Source organism: Ornithorhynchus anatinus, chromosome 16 (assembly GCF_004115215.2).
Source record: "Ornithorhynchus anatinus isolate Pmale09 chromosome 16, mOrnAna1.pri.v4, whole genome shotgun sequence".
Taxonomy (NCBI): domain Eukaryota; kingdom Metazoa; phylum Chordata; class Mammalia; order Monotremata; family Ornithorhynchidae; genus Ornithorhynchus; species Ornithorhynchus anatinus.
The window spans coordinates 32,925,895-32,944,394 of record NC_041743.1 but is presented as its reverse complement, the minus strand read 5'-3'; the positions used below and the strand labels follow the sequence as shown (position 1 = coordinate 32,944,394).

The window sequence follows — 18,500 nt, the reverse complement described above, 5'->3', positions numbered from 1 at the left end:
TTATTATTATTATTATTATTATTATTAATATAACACCCCAAGCACCTGTGCACCCATCTCATTTCCCAAGGAGGCACCCAGCATGTATTTATTTCCATGCTGGACAAAGATGTTTTCTCTGGTTTTTTTTAAACTGCAAGCCCGAAAATCTCAACAGAAATCCATCCTTGCAATTTATTTTTAACTTCCATGTCCTTAACTCTGATTGATTTTTATCTTTGCGATCAAATCCACAAGAAAAGGGCTCATCGGGACACTGCAGCCGAACACGTGCTTGGTCCCGGCCTCCAGACTGCCACTGAGCAGAGCATTAGAAGCTGATTATGAACTTAATAGATTGAAGATGTTTAAAAGCGCTGGATCTGATTACCTCTGCTTTCCTGGTGACTAACACTGTCTGGACCCAGCCAGACTCTCTCCCCTGGACCATGGGTTGGAGAGCCCTGAGGGGCAAAGATTGAAGGATGCTGCTTATATCCAGAACTATCTAAAAGCACCTCCCTAAAGTCAAGCTATGGGGAGTGAGTAAGCTTCCTCTCTGCTTGGATCTTTGCCCTCCCACTCCTCTCCCTGGGGCTGTTTCATCTTTACTCCATCAGCAGTAATTAGTTTTGAAGCTTGAAGTTAAACATCTGTTGCTAAAAATTGATTGACTTCATTTTTCGCGCCCATTCTCCCCTCCCATGCATCTTGGGCTTTTTAATTTGTCTGTTTCCCTTATCTCTATTCCATCCTCCTCCCTCCTTGTTTTCACTGAATCATAAGTATCCGTGGATGGAGAATCAAATCAGCACCCTCCTCTTGAGAAGACGGATCCTATTTCTCTGCCAAAGGTGGTTTGCAAGGGCTGCGCGCCGGGTAATAATTCAGAGTTCCCACCCGTGGATGTCCATGCTAATTCCATTGAGCCCAATTAGAATGCATCACGTTACCCAGGGCTGTCTATCGGATTCTCTTGTGTAAACATTTGCATTTAGTGCCTGTCTGTAAAGCCTTAGGTAGCCTGAGATGATATTCCAGATTGCATTGAGAGAAATGTGGATATTTCATCAGCCTGCCCCCATCTACCACCAGCTCACAGGGAAGGGAGAGAGTCTGGCTTCTCTTGGTCCCAGAGTGCCACTTTCCACACCATCCATTCCCCTGCCAACACACCCACGCCGTTTGCCTTTTGGGGATAATTTAGGCACCACGCTGACTTCAACCACAACTCTCAATCCATCAGAGATATTTATTGAGCACTTACTGCATGCAGAGCACTGTACTAAGTGCTTGGGAGAGTAAATATAACAGTTGGTAGACATGTTCCCTGCCTATATCGAGCATACATTTTAGAGGGGGAGACCGACATTAAACAAATATATTTCAGATTTTTACATAAATCCTGTGAGGCTGAGGGTGGTGTGAATATAGGGTGCAAATCCAACCGTAGGAGTGATACAGAAGGGAGTGGGAGAAGAGGAAATGAGGGTTTAGTCAGGGCCACCACTCTCCCAACCTTTAAAGCCTTATTCAAATTTACACCTCCTTCAAGAGGCCTTCTCCAACTAAACCCTCATTTACCATACTCTTTCCCCCTTGTGCATTTCCTGTGCACTTGATATTCACCCCACCTTCAGTCCCACAGCACTTATATACATATACGTAATTTATTATATTACCCCCCTTCTAGAGGTAAGCTCCTTGTGGGCCAGGAATGTATCTCATAGGTCTTATGTATTGTTGCCTTCCAAGTGCATAATACAATGCTCTGTATACAGTAAGCACTCAATAAATACCATTGACTAATTAACTTAAGCAATTAAGCATTTACTCCTCCTCTCCAACTCCCACCCCACAGCATTTATATAAATATCTTTATATTCCTTCACTTCTTTATAGTTGTAAAGTAGTTTTAGTATCTATTTCCCCTGGGGCTAGAAGCTCGTTGATTCTGGGGATCATATATGCCACTCCTTTTGTACTGTCCCAAGCATTTAGTATAGTGCTCTGCACATAGGTGCTCAGTAAATACTATTGATTGATTATCAATTTGATTATGTAACCGTAATGGGGTATCGCTCAAGCATATTGGGTTGTTTTTTCTCTGGAGCGTCTAGCGGAAAATTCCGCTGGAGGGCAGAAATCACAAGGCATCCCAGTTGGATCAATTCCGCAATCTTCAGTTTCTCATGTAGCGAGGTGTCCTGTTCTTCATCCAGGCTGGCAGCTTTGGGCAGAAAGAGAGTCTTTCTCTAGTAAATGCGGTTCCACGGATGTGAGAGCCATACAGGCAAAAAAGAATGAGCTCCTTTACCCCAAGATACTTAACAGAAAGAATGAAGCTAGAATTCAGGGCTATTGGTCTTTAGTCATATCGCTGGAAGTATGAGGGGGCAAAGTGGGACTGGAAGGAAAGACTCTTATTACTACCAAGTGCAAGGGAAGAAGGGGAATGATTCCTTTGTAGAGGAGAATTCCCCCTTTCCCACTCACAGAAGCACCCCCATCCCAATTCCATGCTCAAGGCCTCTGCAACCGTGGCTGACATTTTGGTTGAGAACCCCCTCTCTGGGCTCAGATCCCTGTGCCCTGGCAGTTCAGAGGTGCCACTGTCTTTCTGGCTCTTGCTGCTCCAATCAATCATCTGCATTTATTGAACACTCACTGTGTACAGTGCACCGTACTAAGCACTTGGGAGAGTACAATATAACAGAGTTGTTCGACATGTTCCCTGCCCACAGTGTGCTTACAGTTTAGAGGGAGAAACTCGACGAAACTTTCTCTGAACTCTAGGATAAGGCAGGTGGGTTTGGAGGCTCAGCAGGTATCCTCTTTCTGATTCACCACACCTCTGAGATGTTAGCCCCCAACAACCTCTCTCCACACTGCTGAGAAACTTTGAAAGGACAGATGTGGGAGATGGGATCAGAGTGTGAGGGGGTGCACCTAGGGCAGAGTTGGGAGGGAAATTGGGATATTTCCTCCCTGCCTAAAGTCTTATTCTTGTCACTGGGAATGAAACAATTAGAAATGCCATTTCTGAGTCGAACCAAAGGCCCATTCAAGCCAATGCTCCGCTTCTATCCGGGGCTACGGGATGCTTGGCAGGACTGTATGATAACTGTCCTTTAGGGTGGATTTTAAGATATTCCTATAATCTGTGGGCTTGTCACCCACCCACTTATCCAGAGTTTTTCTGGCCCTGTTAGTATTTTCATTCTGCACAACTTCCTGTGGCAATGCCTCATTTGAAGGAAATGGACATTTCAATTTGGGGGTCACCATTATATACAAGTCTGTTGTAGGTGCTCTCCCAAGCACACAGTACAGTGCTCTATATGCAGTAAATGCTCAATAAATACCAATTAGTTAATCAATTAATTGATTAATATACATAACAGACCCCATTTTCAGGCTCCCTTTTATCTAAACCTGTGGAACCCATACTAGGGTGGGGGAAAAAAAGAGGAATTATTCAGTTTCAGTTGAATTAGGAATAAACATTGGGAATAAAATTAATATAATAACCACAAAAGTTAAGGAAGGGGCCATTTAGTTTCATTGAAGACCCATTTGTTAAAGTTTATCCCAATTCAGAAAGTCATGTAAATGGATCATTTATTATGTTTTCCTGTTTTTGATAGAAGAATCATAGCTGGAGACACAGACTGTCCTTGTTGCTGGCGTAAGCCATTAAAAGGATCATTTGTTTTACATAAACTAACCATCCATTTGTAAAAGCTATGTAATCTTCTTGTTTTTCTGAATTCATGAATGGTATTCCAATTTAGAGACTCAGTACTAGAGGAGGAAGGAAAGGCCAATTGCAAAGACATCTTTATTGTGGTCAGATTCTTAATAGTCACACCCAAACACTTTTCCCTATTATCAATTATGATAAAAACCATACCTCACATGAAAGGGACAAATCGTGAATGGTAATGGAAGGGGAGATAAAGGATAAAGATTTGGGGTGTTGTTAATGCTTAGTAATGTTTTATATTAATGTTTATATCTGATGATTGAAATTTTCTTGAAATAGCAGAAGCACTATAATTTTTTTTACCCCATTGAACTGAAATTTCTTAGTGAGACTTTGCCATATTTCTCTAACCAATTGGTCCCTATGCTTATAGGCGTCTACTGTTTAGCAGCCCAAATGTTCCTCCATTAATAAATTGAAAATATCACATTCTGATGTTCAGGATTCTAAGGGAAATCATTCATTCAGTTTACCCTACCCTTTCAGGACATTTGGAAATGTCCTGAAAATATCAACAGAATTAATTTTCCTCTTGACAGTCATAATGCCATGCTGTTTATTCAAGTTACTTCTGCTATATTGCTCCCTGAGTGACTTGGTTTTTCTTTGCATCATTTCATTCTGCAGCCCCTCCTCTCTCCAGTGCACTCTTTCGCCTTCCCTACCTTCAGTGTCCTATGACACTGGCCCCCAGCGCCTTTGGTGCTAATGGGCCAACTCAGGCAGCTTTTCACATCTTTGAGCAGCTCCACCTTTTCTGTTAGTCTGTGCCAAGCATATTTGTTAATGACAGGGTCATCTATATTGCCTGAATTTTTACAAACCTTCCTAGCAGATACCAATTGTCAGCCCACCAAAATTCCTGAGAGCATAAGAAATACTGTACAATCCAACATCCGTAACCTTTCCCACTAATGAGCCATCCTGAACCTCTTGTCCGTGACTCTGAACTCTCCTCAGCCTTCTAACTTCTCTAAGTTTTCTCTGTTACTCACCTAACCTTTCCCCATTGTAACCTACTGTGGACCTTTCCTTCATATAATTATCCAAACCCTTCTTGAATCTATCAATCTTTTCACCCTTTGTAACTTCCTGTGGTAATGAATTCCATGTTTTTACCACCCTCCTAATGTACCTCGTCCTAGCCTGGTTGTGTGAGTACCTCGAGGAAACCTTTTTCAAAAGCAATCTAGCCGTTCCAATGGTCTTAAAACAAATGTTTCTTCTCCAGCGACAAATGAAGCCAGAATTTCCATTATGGGAACAATTGTAACTGGCTTCACAACTGAAGGAGATTGTGGAAATCTGCTTTCCCGGTTGCCTCTAAAATCAGAATAGATAGAATGTCACCTATGCCTGAAGGTTTAAAGGCAGCCATATCCAGGGGCAGGATGTTGAATTAGGTGACCTCTTTAAGTTCCTTAAACTTCTGCAATTGAGTGAAGCCATTGTTAGCCTATAAGGTTGGGCCCAGATAAATGTGGAAAACGTTTGCTGGAGTCGATGCAGTCTCTTGGGGGTGCTTAGGTTTCCAAAAATCAATTTGCTTTTCATTGGCGTGGGCAGATAAAATTGTACAATGTATTAATGTCACTGTCATGGCGTAATATCAAATATAGAGTTACTCACTAATGACTTTCAAATCAAACCAGCTAGCAAAGGAGATTTCTTTCTGAAGTAATGACAGAATCTAGGGATATGCGTTTGAGAGTCAAGGCGATGTGGTTACATAGGGAGTATTTAAAAATCAATCAATTGTGTTTACTGAGCACTTAACTGTGTGAGGAGCACTTTACTAAAAATGAATAATAATTGTGATATTTGTTAAGCGTTTACTATATGCCGGGCACTTTATTAAGCACTGGAATGGATAAAAGAAAATATAGTTGGACACAGTCCCTGTCCCCCATGAAGCCCACAGTCTCAATCCCATTTTAAAAATGAGATAACTGAGGCTAAGAGAAGTGAAGTGATTTACCCAAGGTCACACAGCAGGTAGGTGGTGCCGGATTAGAATCCATAACCTTCTGACTCCCAGGCCCATCCAGTATGCCATGCTGCAGAGAATATAATGTAATAGAATTAGTAGACATGTTCCCTGCGCACAGGGAGTTGATAGTCAAGAGGGGAGCATACAGGCTACAGCTTACACTATCATGTTACTTAAATACAATTATTCACCATCCTGTACCTCTGCTCCCTCTGGTGATGCTAATAGGCCTTCCAGATTTGGTTCATTCATGTGTCCTGGGCTTTCCTTTGGGCTTTCCTTTGCCCTCCTCCTTGTCCCTTTCAGTCAGGTGCCAGGGCCACCCCCGTACAAGGAATGGAATTGCAGCCCACTATCCCCACCACCTTAATTGAATCATCAGGCATGAATGGGCCAAGCTGGCTTGCCCCTATTTCATAACTGGCTGGGCACTCGGCCAAGCCTCAGCTGTTCTAGTTTCCCCGGCTGAGAAGGCCAACGGATCCAAAAGTGGTTCTGTGGAGTGTAGTTCTACCTCAGTGCCATTCTCAGTAGAAGGGGAGGGCAGCTCACCTGCGCCAACCATCCTTTATTAGCACCGACCTGATTGGGCGCATGGTTTCACAATGGTGACAGAGCGATCTTCTCAGAGAGTCTGGTTCAATGTGTCATAAAAGCGAAATTGTATCCTAAAGGGAATGATTCTGTGGGGTGCGGAGGATGGGAGCCCTTGCATCTCTATCATTCATTATAAATAATGTGAATAGAATTAATGACAAAAGAAATTGGAAAAATTAATTGTGCAACAAAATAGCAGTGTAGTTCTCATTCATTTCATTGAAAATGGAAAAACAATGCAGGGATTGTGTGAGACGTAACTCCTGCATTCTGGAAAAGGAGGTCATTTTACTCGGCTCTGAGAAATTATTCACAATCCATTGGACACAGCCATCTATTTGGAACAGCTTCTAAGCTACTGTAGAGGCTTTTTTTTTCTCCCTATGAAAAAGGCAGATCAAGTGTGAAATGAGTCCTTTCTCATTCCATTTTCTCGTGGACAAATATCCATATCACTCATCAGCCCAGGGTAATCGCCCTAAGGTGCAATAAATTGCTGGATCCCTGGCCCTAGTGATCCAAATGGAGCCTCCTCAGGAATGACTGGTAGTGTCTGGGCTCTAGTGTCCTCTTGAAACTTGAAGCGTTGGCAAAAATCCACTTTGTGCACTACAAACACAACCCCTGGATTTCTGAATAAAGAAGGTCTGCCAGTTACACTGGTCTCATGATAAATCCCCCTTTGCCAAGTGCCCCTTACTTGGTGAATCACAGAAATCTGGAGCTGTTTGAGGGACAGGCAAAGTTTGATTTTGCTCTTGGCCTTTGCAGAACTAGTGTCAGTGACTGAATCATACCGTTGCATATTTGAATCCTTTCTCCAAAATGGCTCAAGGATCTCAAATTCCACTTTCCGAGTTAATCTTCCACAGCCACCAAAAGCAGAATGGCAGCACAGAACAGAGACAAATGGGATTAAAGTACGCATCAAATTAAACTTGGGTTTGGGAAGAAAGCGAACAAGTCAGAAGAGACAGATGTATTTAATGGCAAGTGCATTTGTCCAAAGGAATCATTTTCACTGGCCAGTGGCCCAATTAAATCTGTAAAGTAGAAATCCAGAAAATCAGATTAACGAACTGGTCATTAGCAAAGGAAAAGCCCCAGCTAATTCTGTGTGGAGTGTGAAGGATGAGCCCAGAGCAAATAATTGGATGACATTCATCAAATGTGAAATAAAAGGTATCACTGAAAGGGAAAGCTATAATCTCTGGAATTTACAGTCCCAGCAAGTTTGCTGATAGCAAAGGAAAAGTTCATCAAAATGAATTAAGTCTGTAAACTTTATTCTTTCCTAGTTCAGGCGCCAGCTCTGCACCAATAATCCCAGAGATGCATTAGGGGCCAGGGAGAGTGATTACTTTGACTGCTCACGCTGGAGGGAAATGTAATGACTTCCTTTGGAGAACAAAGATCCCTCCTTCCTCCTCCCACCATGGGCTTTGATAGCCATATAAAAGGAACCCTGTTTCTCTTCCCTCCCCTTCCTCTCCCACTCTGTATCTTCTCTGCCCACTCAGCGGGGAATGAGACACCATTTTCTCATGCTATTTGCCCTCAGAGGAAGGTAACAGGCCTAATATTGCAAGTCCCCTTCTATTTAAGTACAGCTCTTTGCGGGTACAGAGAGAGAGATGCGTACGTATTCTCTCTGGCATAGCAGTCACCTTCAAAATTAGAGATCAGGGCTGAAGGTCAACCTGTCATTGTGAGGGATAACCAGGAACCTGCATTTCAGGAGCCAGGAGTATGGGCCACAGAGAGGACTTCATTACTGCAAAGCTCCACTTTGATTTGGGAGCAATGAATGATCAGTCAGTCAGTCAATGGTATTTATTGAGCAGTTACTGTTTGCAGAGCACTGTAATAAGTACTATGGAAAGTGCAGTGGAGAGCAAATGAGAACATTGTAGGCTGGAACTCTGCTTGGATTTCAGGACTTTGCCTTTATGGAGCTTGTCTCTGGACATCAAAGCATTCAAGGGCAACAGTTCCAAAACTTCATGGGAGTTGGGATGAACCGAGGCACCCCCCGCCCCAAAACATATTTTCATAGATTGTCATAAATGAACTGAGGCCATATGACTTACGGGATGGCTGGAATTAGACCTGAGCTTCCTAAGTGTGGTTCCCACCCTTTGGGGCTTATTGTACTCCCTCAATCACTTATTACAGTGCTCTGCACACAGCAGGTGCTCACTGAGCACCTGCTTATTGATTAACAAGCAGAGATGGGTGCAAAGACCTCTTCTCTAGAGACGCAGCATGGCTTAGTGGAAAGAGCACGGGCTTGGGAGTCAGAGGTTGTGGGTTCTAATGCCGGCTCCACCAACTCGTCAGCTGTGTGACTTTGGGCAAGTCACTTAACTTCTCTGTGACACAGTTACCTCATCTGGAAAATGGGGATTAAGACTGAGTGCCCCACGGGGGACAACCTGATTACCTTGTATCTAGCCCAGTGCTCAGAACAGTGCTTGGCACATAGTAAGCACTTAAGAAATACCATTATTTTTATTCCCATCAAGCAAATGAGGATGAGATAATTTTTCATCATTAATCATGCAGTCAGTTGTTTGAGTTGGGGGTACTGTTCTAAACCTGGATCCATGGAGATTAGTTCTACCTCTTTCCCCACTAAGCAGAGTATACTTTACGTTGGAAGGGAGAGTGGCAATAGGGGTTTGGGGAAGTAAAAACCCAGACCAACTAGCTCAAGAACAGCATCGTTAAGGAAGACATTGTGAGATCTTAGCTGGGTAGGAGCAATCTGGGAGTTACCTGGCTCATTTGCAAAGGGCACATTTACACCTGCTCCCAAATGCATGTTTACAAACTATGCACATTTTGATTATTCCCTTCACTGCCACCCACTCACCATGTTTAGTGCACACAATTCTGCTAGACACATTAAAACTAAAGTGCATGAGTCTAGTGGTTTGCATTGCAAATTGAGGAAGAGTTTGCGTATAGATCCAAGTGCATTTGAATTCACTTTCATTAGGAAATAATGAAGGCCAGCAGGGGATAGGAAAATTTATTGTCCCTTGCACCGTAGATGGCAAAGTGCCTTATTAAACGATATGGTGTGGGGTTACCTAAGGTGTAGTTGTTAATCCAAAAATCTCTGTCTTTGTTGCAGAGGGCTAATGCAGAAGTACCCAACCCAATCCGTCTTGGTTAGGGACTATTATGAAGGAGAGAGTGTTTTTGCTTTAATTTCAATTGCTGTGGGTGGGAAAAATGTAATAGTCATAATTGTGGTATTTGTTAAGCATTTACTATGTGCCAAGCACTGTTTTGAGCACTGGGGTAGGTACAAGGTAATCAGGTTGACCTGTGTGGGGCTCACAGACCTGTTCCCCATTCTCTGTGCCTGAGGTAACTGAGGCACAGAGAAGTTAAGTGGCTTGCCCAAGGTCATACAGCAGAAAGTGGTGGAGTTGGGATTAGAACCCAGGTCCTCCAACTCCCAGACCTGCGCTCTAATAGGCCTCACTGCTTTCTGATGTGGAATGTGACATCCCCTTGGGGGTCACAGTGAAGGTGTTTCTACCCTACCCCTGTGAGGACAGAGGTCAGGGAGGTGTGTATCAGGAGGGAAAGATAGGTAAGCCTCTATGTTGGTTCCCAAGTCTCTGCTGCTCTCTTTGTGGGCAGGGAATGTGTCTGTTTATTGTTGTATTGTAGTCTCCCAAGACCTTAGTACAGTGCTCTGCACACAGTAAGTGCTCACTAAATGCGACTGAATGAATGAATCTGGGAACCGTGGGCAACAGCCGGGATGGAGAGACGGGGCATTGTTCCACTTCCCTTATGCCACTGCTGCACCATCCTCTGTCTCACACTCCGGCCCTGGTCACTGCTGCTATTATCCCTGGAGTGAGGAAGCGCAGTGGGGATGGGGGATGGGATGGGAATGGCAAAGGAAGGGGAGTCATGCCACAGGAGCCGTTTCAGTCAGGAGTGAGTTTGCGTCCCTCAGTCAGCTTTCTCTGACTCTTTTAGGAGACTGTAAGATCTATGAAGACAGGGAAGATTTTTACCAACTCTACTGTATTATACTCTCCTAAGTGCTTAGTTCAATGCTCTCAATGCCAGTGATTGATTAACTGATGCTTTCAGAGCTCTTTTCAGGTCTTCATTCGGCTGCAGCAGTGGACAGTTCATTTGACTCTGCTTTAATGTCCCCATCTGTAGATTGGGAGAAGTGCTGATGTAGTTTTTAAATGGCCTTTATTAAGTGCTTACTATGTGCCAGGCACTGTACTGAGGGCTGGGGAAGATACAAGATAATCGGGTTGGACACAATCCGTGGCGCCCATGGAGCTCAGGTAACCAAGGCACAGAGAAGTTCGAAAAGTTGGATGTAGGGGCTGGGGGTGGTAGATGACTGACTAGTATCTGAGAGGGTGATAGAGGTGGGTGATATGGACTTTTAAGGAAAGGAAAGAAAGAGATGGGGGAGGTGGAATGGTGCAAAAGCAGCATGGGGAGCGAGAAGGAAGCCAACTCTTCCCTCTTTCCCAGTGAGTCCCAGGGTGAAGATGAGACCCCCTGCGTTTTAAAGAGCGGCAGGGGAGACCCTGTCATCTGGAGAGAGCCAGGTTTCAGTGATGGCAAGGATGAGCAGTGACTGGATAGACAAGTTCCTTACCCACAAAAAGCTTGCACACTATTCTGTTCTTGCCCTTAAGGAGTGTGCAGTCTGTCAATCAACAGAGCAAGCATCTAAACTAGGAAAGCTAACTAGATGTAGAAGATTGTACAGGAGCCGTGTCCCAATCAGCAACCAGCTGCTCCGACAGCTCCTGGTTTGGGAGCAGAACTCTTGAGGCAGCTCAACTAACTTACCTCTCCTCCCCTTTCCCTTCCTCACCCTCCATGCTCCTATCTCACAGCCAGCCTGAAACTCATTCATCAAACCCTGCAAGACGATAGGGAAAAGTCTTTGGGGGAAGCCCCACCCCATTTTCTTCTCCCCCATTAGTTGCCTTTTTTTCTGCCTCAGGCAGTATGTCAGAGAAGATGGCTTGGTAATTGTCTATTTTTCAAAGCAGAAGGGTGCAGAGAATAGGAAACCACTTCAAGAAAGGAATCATCTCGGATTAAATGAAAATGAGTGTAATGTCTCCAGGATAAATCAAGACCAGATTTTCTGGCAATGCAGTCCTGGGCTACTTCTCAGGAGCCTAGCTATGCATTGAGGAGAGAGGGATGACTTGCTCAGAAGGGCACAATCTGTCGTATGGACGAATCAGTTATCTCTGTGGCGTCCTGGGTGGGCTACTACCAAAAGCAACTGAACAGAAATTTCATTGCAAAACTGTCTTTTTTGTTTTTCCAAATAATATTTCACGGTCTGCCTGTCAATAGAGAAATGTCATGCTGTGCATAGATCAGATGTCAGATTCTTGTTCAGGATCATCCGAGCTCTGGAACAGTTGTCTGCCTGGAGTTGCCAGGATTCATAAACAATATCATTGACAAGAGCGTAATTGTTGCCGGAGCAATATGTCATTTAGACCCATTTAGAAGTTGCACTTCAGAGATAAAAGGCTCTGTGTGTTTGTGCATGCACACATTTGCACACACTCTCTAAGTACTTCCGCTCTCTTGATTAGAAACTCAAAATCCCCTGTGCCCAGTTAATGGTAGGGTCACATAATTTCAAAACTTGGGGAGCTGCCAACAAGGGGGGGACTGGCTTGTGGAGCATTTTGAAAGATGACCTGTCTCTATTTTCTTCCTTTATTAAAAACCTTCTGTTAGGTGACTACAGGTGGAAGAGCCAGCTACTATGTGTCTTACAAAAGAGAGGCCTTCGCTCAAATTAAGTTGCCCAAGTATTCTCTGCCAAAGGTAATTCATGTTTTCCTTTAAACAATGGGGGGATTCTCTATGGCTGGTTTTGCAATACACCTGTGGAGCTGCTGGGAGCTTTATGCAGTGAATAAAAGCTGTGCTGGAATTCACTTTCTAAGAAAGCTGTTTGTTGCAATTGCTTGTTTCTATGAATCAAGCCCAAATGTTGGCCCTCCTCTGGTGTCATTGTGCTCGTCCTTTACTTACTCTACAAAGTGAGGCTTTCAGTCTGAGGGATCAGATTTGAAATGAGTCGTTAGCTTATTTCTCTGAAGTTTTCAAAGGCAGCAAACCATTTTTCTCCCTACTAGAAGCACGGAGTTGCAAAATTGAGTTTTAGAAGCATGATAGTCCAATTAGGACCTGTCAACATTCCAATTCTGACCTTTGCCGACCGACTTTGGGAAGCAGTGGGTTCTGGCTAATGGGCCTCTCACATGAGCATCTGGAGATTTGGTGCCACCAGGACTTTCTGGGGACCCTAGAAAAGCCACTTTACCTCTCTGTCCCTCAGTTCCTTGGCATTGTAAAAGTAGATGATGAAATAGCACTTTGAGCTTTACAAAGGAAAGGCATTGAGTGAAAAACCTAGTGTTCTGGCCATTTTGAATAGCCCAACTATTGAGCGTCTCTTTGAATTCATCACCTCTAGACATTAGCTGGTTGGATTCTGCGAACAGAAAAGAGGATAAGGAAGGGGGGAAGAATGAATTAAGGAACTTGAGTTTTAGAGGCTTAAGACTGAAGTAAAGGACTTCTGGAATCACAGTGTGAGAAACGTGTCCAGAATCTTCTCCTTTTCTTGGTTCCAGTGTGACTTGGCCCATCCCCTTCTCCGACTACAATGGAAAGCCCACGAGCAGCGTGGTGTTAGTAATAATAATAATTTGGTATTTGTGTGTTTTACTATGTGCCAAGCACTGTACTAAACTCTGGGGTGGTGTCCAGATTAATCAGATTGAACACAGTCCCTGTCCCACAAAGGACTCATCGTCTGTCTGAGGGAGGAGGATTTAATCTCCATTTTACACATAAGGTAACTGAAGCACAGAGAAGTTAAGTGACTTTCCCAAGGTCACTAGGAACAACTAAAGAGTACATCACAACCAAGTGTTAGTACAGTGCTCTACACACAGTAAGCACTCAATAAATTAGACTGAATAAATTAATGTACCCAAGTCCTCTGAATCCCAGGCTTGGGCTCTTTCCAATAGGCCATGCCACTTAGTGCTTTATGATTTCTGTGAGTCTGAAAGTTGGTCAATCAAAATAAGCAAGAAGGAAAAGAATAGGTTGTAAATGAGACTATCTTTTCTTCCCGATCTTTTTTTTTTTTGCATTTTCTTTTTTCCTGTTGATAAGCAGGGTCGGGAAGCCACTGAGCAAGGTCCTGCACAGTTTAACAGGAGTGAAAATTCCACAGTGGTTTCACTTCTTGGGGTTGAGTGAAGAGAGGGGCCCTCTAGTTCTCTGAAGCTTCCCTGTTTCCAGTGTGTGAGCTCAGTAACTGGCCTCTTTATCACCTTCTCTAGAGAGAAAATACGTTCTTGCTACCTTGGGTGGGTAGGCTATATGTTGGGACAAATGACTGCCCTCAGATTTCATCGCAACAATGGGCCACTCCATTAGAACCCTGTGACAATTTATTCAGCCTGTGCAGCCCCTTTTATAGACCTCCATCAAAACTGGCCTCTTATTAATATAACAGCTGCTGTGAAAATAGCCGTATGCTTATCGATCCTTTTATTAGCCGGTGTTATCATAGATTGCCATCGTCGGAGCAAAGGAGGTTGGTGGGAGAGGGCTGGATCTTTCTGTTATTTAAAAATGGAAAGGGCTTTTAAGCAAGTTGTCACTGTTCACTGTTAATGATCTTTGGGTTTTTTTTAAAAAAAACACACACATGAAAGCTTTTTATTTTTCTGCCTTTTCACCTATCTTTCCCTACTCGTAGCCTGCCGTGATATGTTCTTCTCTGGCCCATATTGGTTTTCCAAAATAGTTTTGGTGTGTTTTAGGTAAAAAGTTAAATGAGCATGATAAGTAATAAAAGGTGTAATCACCCTGTATTGATTGCCAGTAATGGACTGACTTCTCTAAAGATTGGAGCATAAGACATGGTCCCTGACTTGTTAGTTTGCAGTAGAAATTGAATATGAAATTGAAATGAAAGGCAGACCGAGGGAATAGATGTCAATATGGTTCAGAGAATGACCATAACTGGATGGATTCCCTTCCTTCCCTTATCTTTAACAACTCTTCTAGTTTCCATCTTTGACGCACCTTCCTTTTTCTGTATTTAATCTCTTTATTGCCCTCTGGAAAAGAACAACATAGAGGGTAAAACATTTGCAGAACAAAACAGTGTTGTAGGAAATTGCATGCCCTGGAAAGACCACACCAAATTTCTGGGTCTCAGTCTTCAGTGTGGATTATATTTACCATGGAGACCTCATTTACAGTTGGCCCCAGAGGGGGCTAGCCCAGGGTGTGCCTAGTTAACTGGCTGAGGGATGGACCCTTATCTTTCTTTCCAAGCCCGAATTTCATCAGCCAAAGCTGTCAGTCTCCCGTTGGCATTAACATTCACTTCCACATATTAAAATACAAATTAAAATGGATGAATCCCTGGAAGCTGTGGAAAATGAGGCCTACAGCAGCCTGTAATGTCCATCCTGGAGTCGTTTAGAAAAAAGAAAACAATTTCTGATGCTGGTAACATAGAGGCTCTGGGTAGCACAAAACTGTGCAGCATCTCTTATAACTCATGCTCCCTCTCAGTTGTTTCATGTCATGGTAACTGCTCTGTGTCCCAGAGGGCAACGGAATATAGAGAGCCCCGGCAAGAGACCTTTTGTCTTCTTTTTCAGGACATGCATATTATCAGCACTGACGAGAACCAGGTATTTGCGGCTGTCCAGGAGTGGAACCAGAACGATACCTACAACCTCTACATCTCAGATACCCGAGGGGTCTACTTCACCCTGGCCCTGGAGAACGTCAAGAGCAGCCGGGGCCTGGAGGGGAACATCATCATTGACCTCTATGAGGTATGTAGTCAAGGCCACTCTGGGTGACCCCTTCCCCTCCACCTCTGCAGGCATCACCATCATCACCTGGGCAATCTTTGCCTTGTGTGAGAGCAGGTGGCTCCTACTCTTCATTATTCAAGCAATGGGTTGGAAAATACAAGACCACAGATAATGCAAACAAGGGAGACAGCACGGACTTCAAATGGGGAGTAAGGGAAGACCTCCCTGGGTCTGTCCTGAACCTCAAATCAATGAGAATAAGCTGGCTTGTGTCAGTGGAATGAGAGTCCAAGTAGGAAGTGCAAATACGTAGTACAGAGTCCTGCATGCAGTAAGTGCTCAGTAAATAACTTGGAGTTATTGAGTGAAATATTACAAGGGCCACAGTGGGAGAAGGTCAATGGAAAGGTAGATTCATAGCAGTTGAGAACTTAAAATCAGCTACAGATAACCCACAAAAGCTGGTAACAATACTTGGAGATAATGGAGAGCTTAACTATCTGGGACTGTGTGTGGGTTTGGAGTTTTCAGATTGTCTTTCTGGTTTATGGGTACAGACCTTTTACTCACTGTCCCATAGGTGAGAGTGTTGTTCACTTTATTGCTCTCCTAGGGTGATGGGTGACATAAGGCAAGAATAAATAGCAGTGTTGGAAGGTAATGTGGAGAACACCTACAGATTTCTCTGTCACCTTGCAGCAGATGAGCCAATACTGGAATTTTGCCACAGAATAGAATACTGACTTTGTTTCCTGAGATAGTTTAAGATTTTCCTGAGGCCATTGACTGCCTAAATCCTGGGATCTTCTGATTTGTATCCGAATCATGTTTGTGTTAATTCTGGGATATCTGGATCCACACTTCCATTCAGTTCTGTTTTTGAGTCCTTGTACACAACACAAAGGATTGACCTGGATTCACGTGGCATTGATCTAAAGGTCACAGGAGGCTTTCACTGTGGTTTAGCAAGGGCATATGATGGAATTATCTTCTTCTGAGCTATAAAGACAGGGAAAATACAACAAAAATATCCTGTAGGCCAGAAATCTGCATACTGGACTTTCCAGAGGTCTTCAATGGTGGTACTCTTCAGAACAGAAGTCATCCTGAATAGTAAAACTTGTCAACATGAAATGGACCATAAAGCAAAATGAAGGACACATTCAAGATAGAAAATGTATTTCAAGAGCAGAAAAAATTCTGTCTACTGAGAAAAAAGCATATGATGTTTTTTTACATCTATAATGCATTAGAGTGGCCTTTTTTATGCCAGTTGCTTTGAATGAGGTTTCTGACCTCCATTTGAAGCTCAAAAAATGCTCAATTCAATTCTGAAAAGGTGAAGTAAGTTTTCATCCATGGACCCCTGAGAAGGGCTGACAGAAAGGCCAGTATTGTTCACCATCTGGAGACTCTCAGAGTCCAATCCAATCACCCCTTTTCAATCAATATCAGTTTTGAAAATGATGTTTCACTTCCTAATGCATTTTCAAACAAACTTGGGGAAACTCCGCTTTCTTCGAATTAACATTCCCCGTAGTAAAGAGGTTTTTCTGCTTCTCTCTCCTCTTCCTACTGTCTCACTGATGGATTAATTGGCACAATCTCAAAGAATTTCCAAGTGATCCTCTATGTTCCCTCTGGCTGCAGTATAATTTCTGTTGTCCCTCCTTCTTAGAAGGGGAGTCCCCAGCCTTCTTATCTTGTATCTGTCCCAGCGCTTAGTACTGTGGTTGGCAGTAAGCACTTAAACAAATGTCATGGTTTTTACCATTATTATAAGAGGAGGAGTTGGGGGAAGGCAGAAGAGCCAGCTACTTAGAGGGACTGTGTGCAACCTGATGATCTTGTATCTACTTCAGAGCTTAGTACAGTACTTGTCACATAATAAACGCTTTTCAAATGCCACAATTGTTATTATTAGGAAGGATGTGGACCAAGAGCCGAATTGGCTCTGAAATTCTTACTGGATGTGGACCAAGAGCCAAATTGGCTCTGAAATTCTTACTAAAAAGTTCCAGGAATTCCACTTAGGCCCTGGAGAGAGCTGGAAGAGATGGAGCTGGAGGATCAAAAGCTCTTGAACTTCTTCCCCTCTGTTGCCCTCCTAACAGCCGGGAGATACTGAAAGCCAGGTCAAAGAGCAGCATGGTAGATGGAAGTAAAAATAATTTGGGATTTTTTCGATACCCTGCTAGTTCAGTCTGACCCATCATGGCTCTCATCCTCAGGGTTTTTATCCACTAAGGTACTGGTCAGCTGGTAGCCCTTTGGTGAAGGACAGGGAGTAGCCAGAGATGACGCAACTCACTGTTTTCCTCTGAGACAGAGAGCCATGCTGGCTCATTCTTAGGATGGTCCACTGAGTTGGTTCCATCAGTCAAAGGACATGGATGGTAAAACTCCATGGTAAAATGATCTGTCAAGCTCATAGGAGAGCTTCCTGGTATTTATTCTTCTTACCCCTTTACCTTCCCCACACACATCTAATGACAGGTTGAAAAAAATTAGAGATTGTTCCTATGTCCTAGAGAGATATGCTTCCATCTTTTCATAGCAATTCAGCTTTGGGGGAAAGAAAGTCCTTTCCCTTGTAGCCATTTGGCTCAGCCTTCCTAAACACTGGCCAGAGTGAAAAATGCTCTCGGTGCCTAGGCCTGGACTGACCTCTGATCAGCAAGGTCCCAGTTGGATTCCCCATTATCTTTTCCCCAAAACGAAAAGGTCAGAAATGCTACAAAGACAATGTCAGTCATACTGAGGTGAAAGACAGCCAATGCTTTGCAAGATGGAGTTAATGGAGCAATTTTCGATAATGCCTCACTTCAATTTAAATCAGAGTAACTAGAATGCTCCTTAAAAATGGGCCGATTACCTGCAGGTGTAATGGGAAGAAGGTTCACAAGTAATTCACTTGGACAGATATTGGCATTGAGTTAGTTCAGCCAATGGAGAGGTCAACCTAGATGAATTCTCCAGGATCCAATGTAAACAGTTGTCTGAAACATTGCACCAGAATAAGAATTTGTTGTTGATTTCATGACAGTCGTCTTTTCTTTTAATTAGTGGTGAAAGTTAACAAAGATTCCTTTGGCCTAAATGGCAGGTGGACGTTGTGGTCACAGAGGGTGACTGCCGCTGTGTGCCTGAATGCTAAATCTGAAAGGCAGGACTTTTGTAATAATAATTATTATAGTAATAACAACAATAATGGTATTTAAATGCTTACTAGGTACCAAGCACTGTAATAAGGGCTGAGGTAGATATAAAATAA

At 43.3% G+C, this 18,500-nt stretch overlaps 1 protein-coding gene across 1 annotated transcript in view; it reads left to right on the top strand.

Moving 5' to 3' along the window:
- SORCS3 (sortilin related VPS10 domain containing receptor 3) overlaps positions 1 to 18,500 on the top strand; it is a 400,591-nt gene that overhangs the window by 314,175 nt on the left and 67,916 nt on the right. Inside the window, exons 8-9 of the mRNA XM_029080272.1 lie at positions 12,102 to 12,191; positions 15,065 to 15,244. Coding sequence (XP_028936105.1) covers positions 12,102 to 12,191; positions 15,065 to 15,244 — 270 coding nt within the window. The remainder of the gene's footprint in view (positions 1 to 12,101; positions 12,192 to 15,064; positions 15,245 to 18,500) is intronic.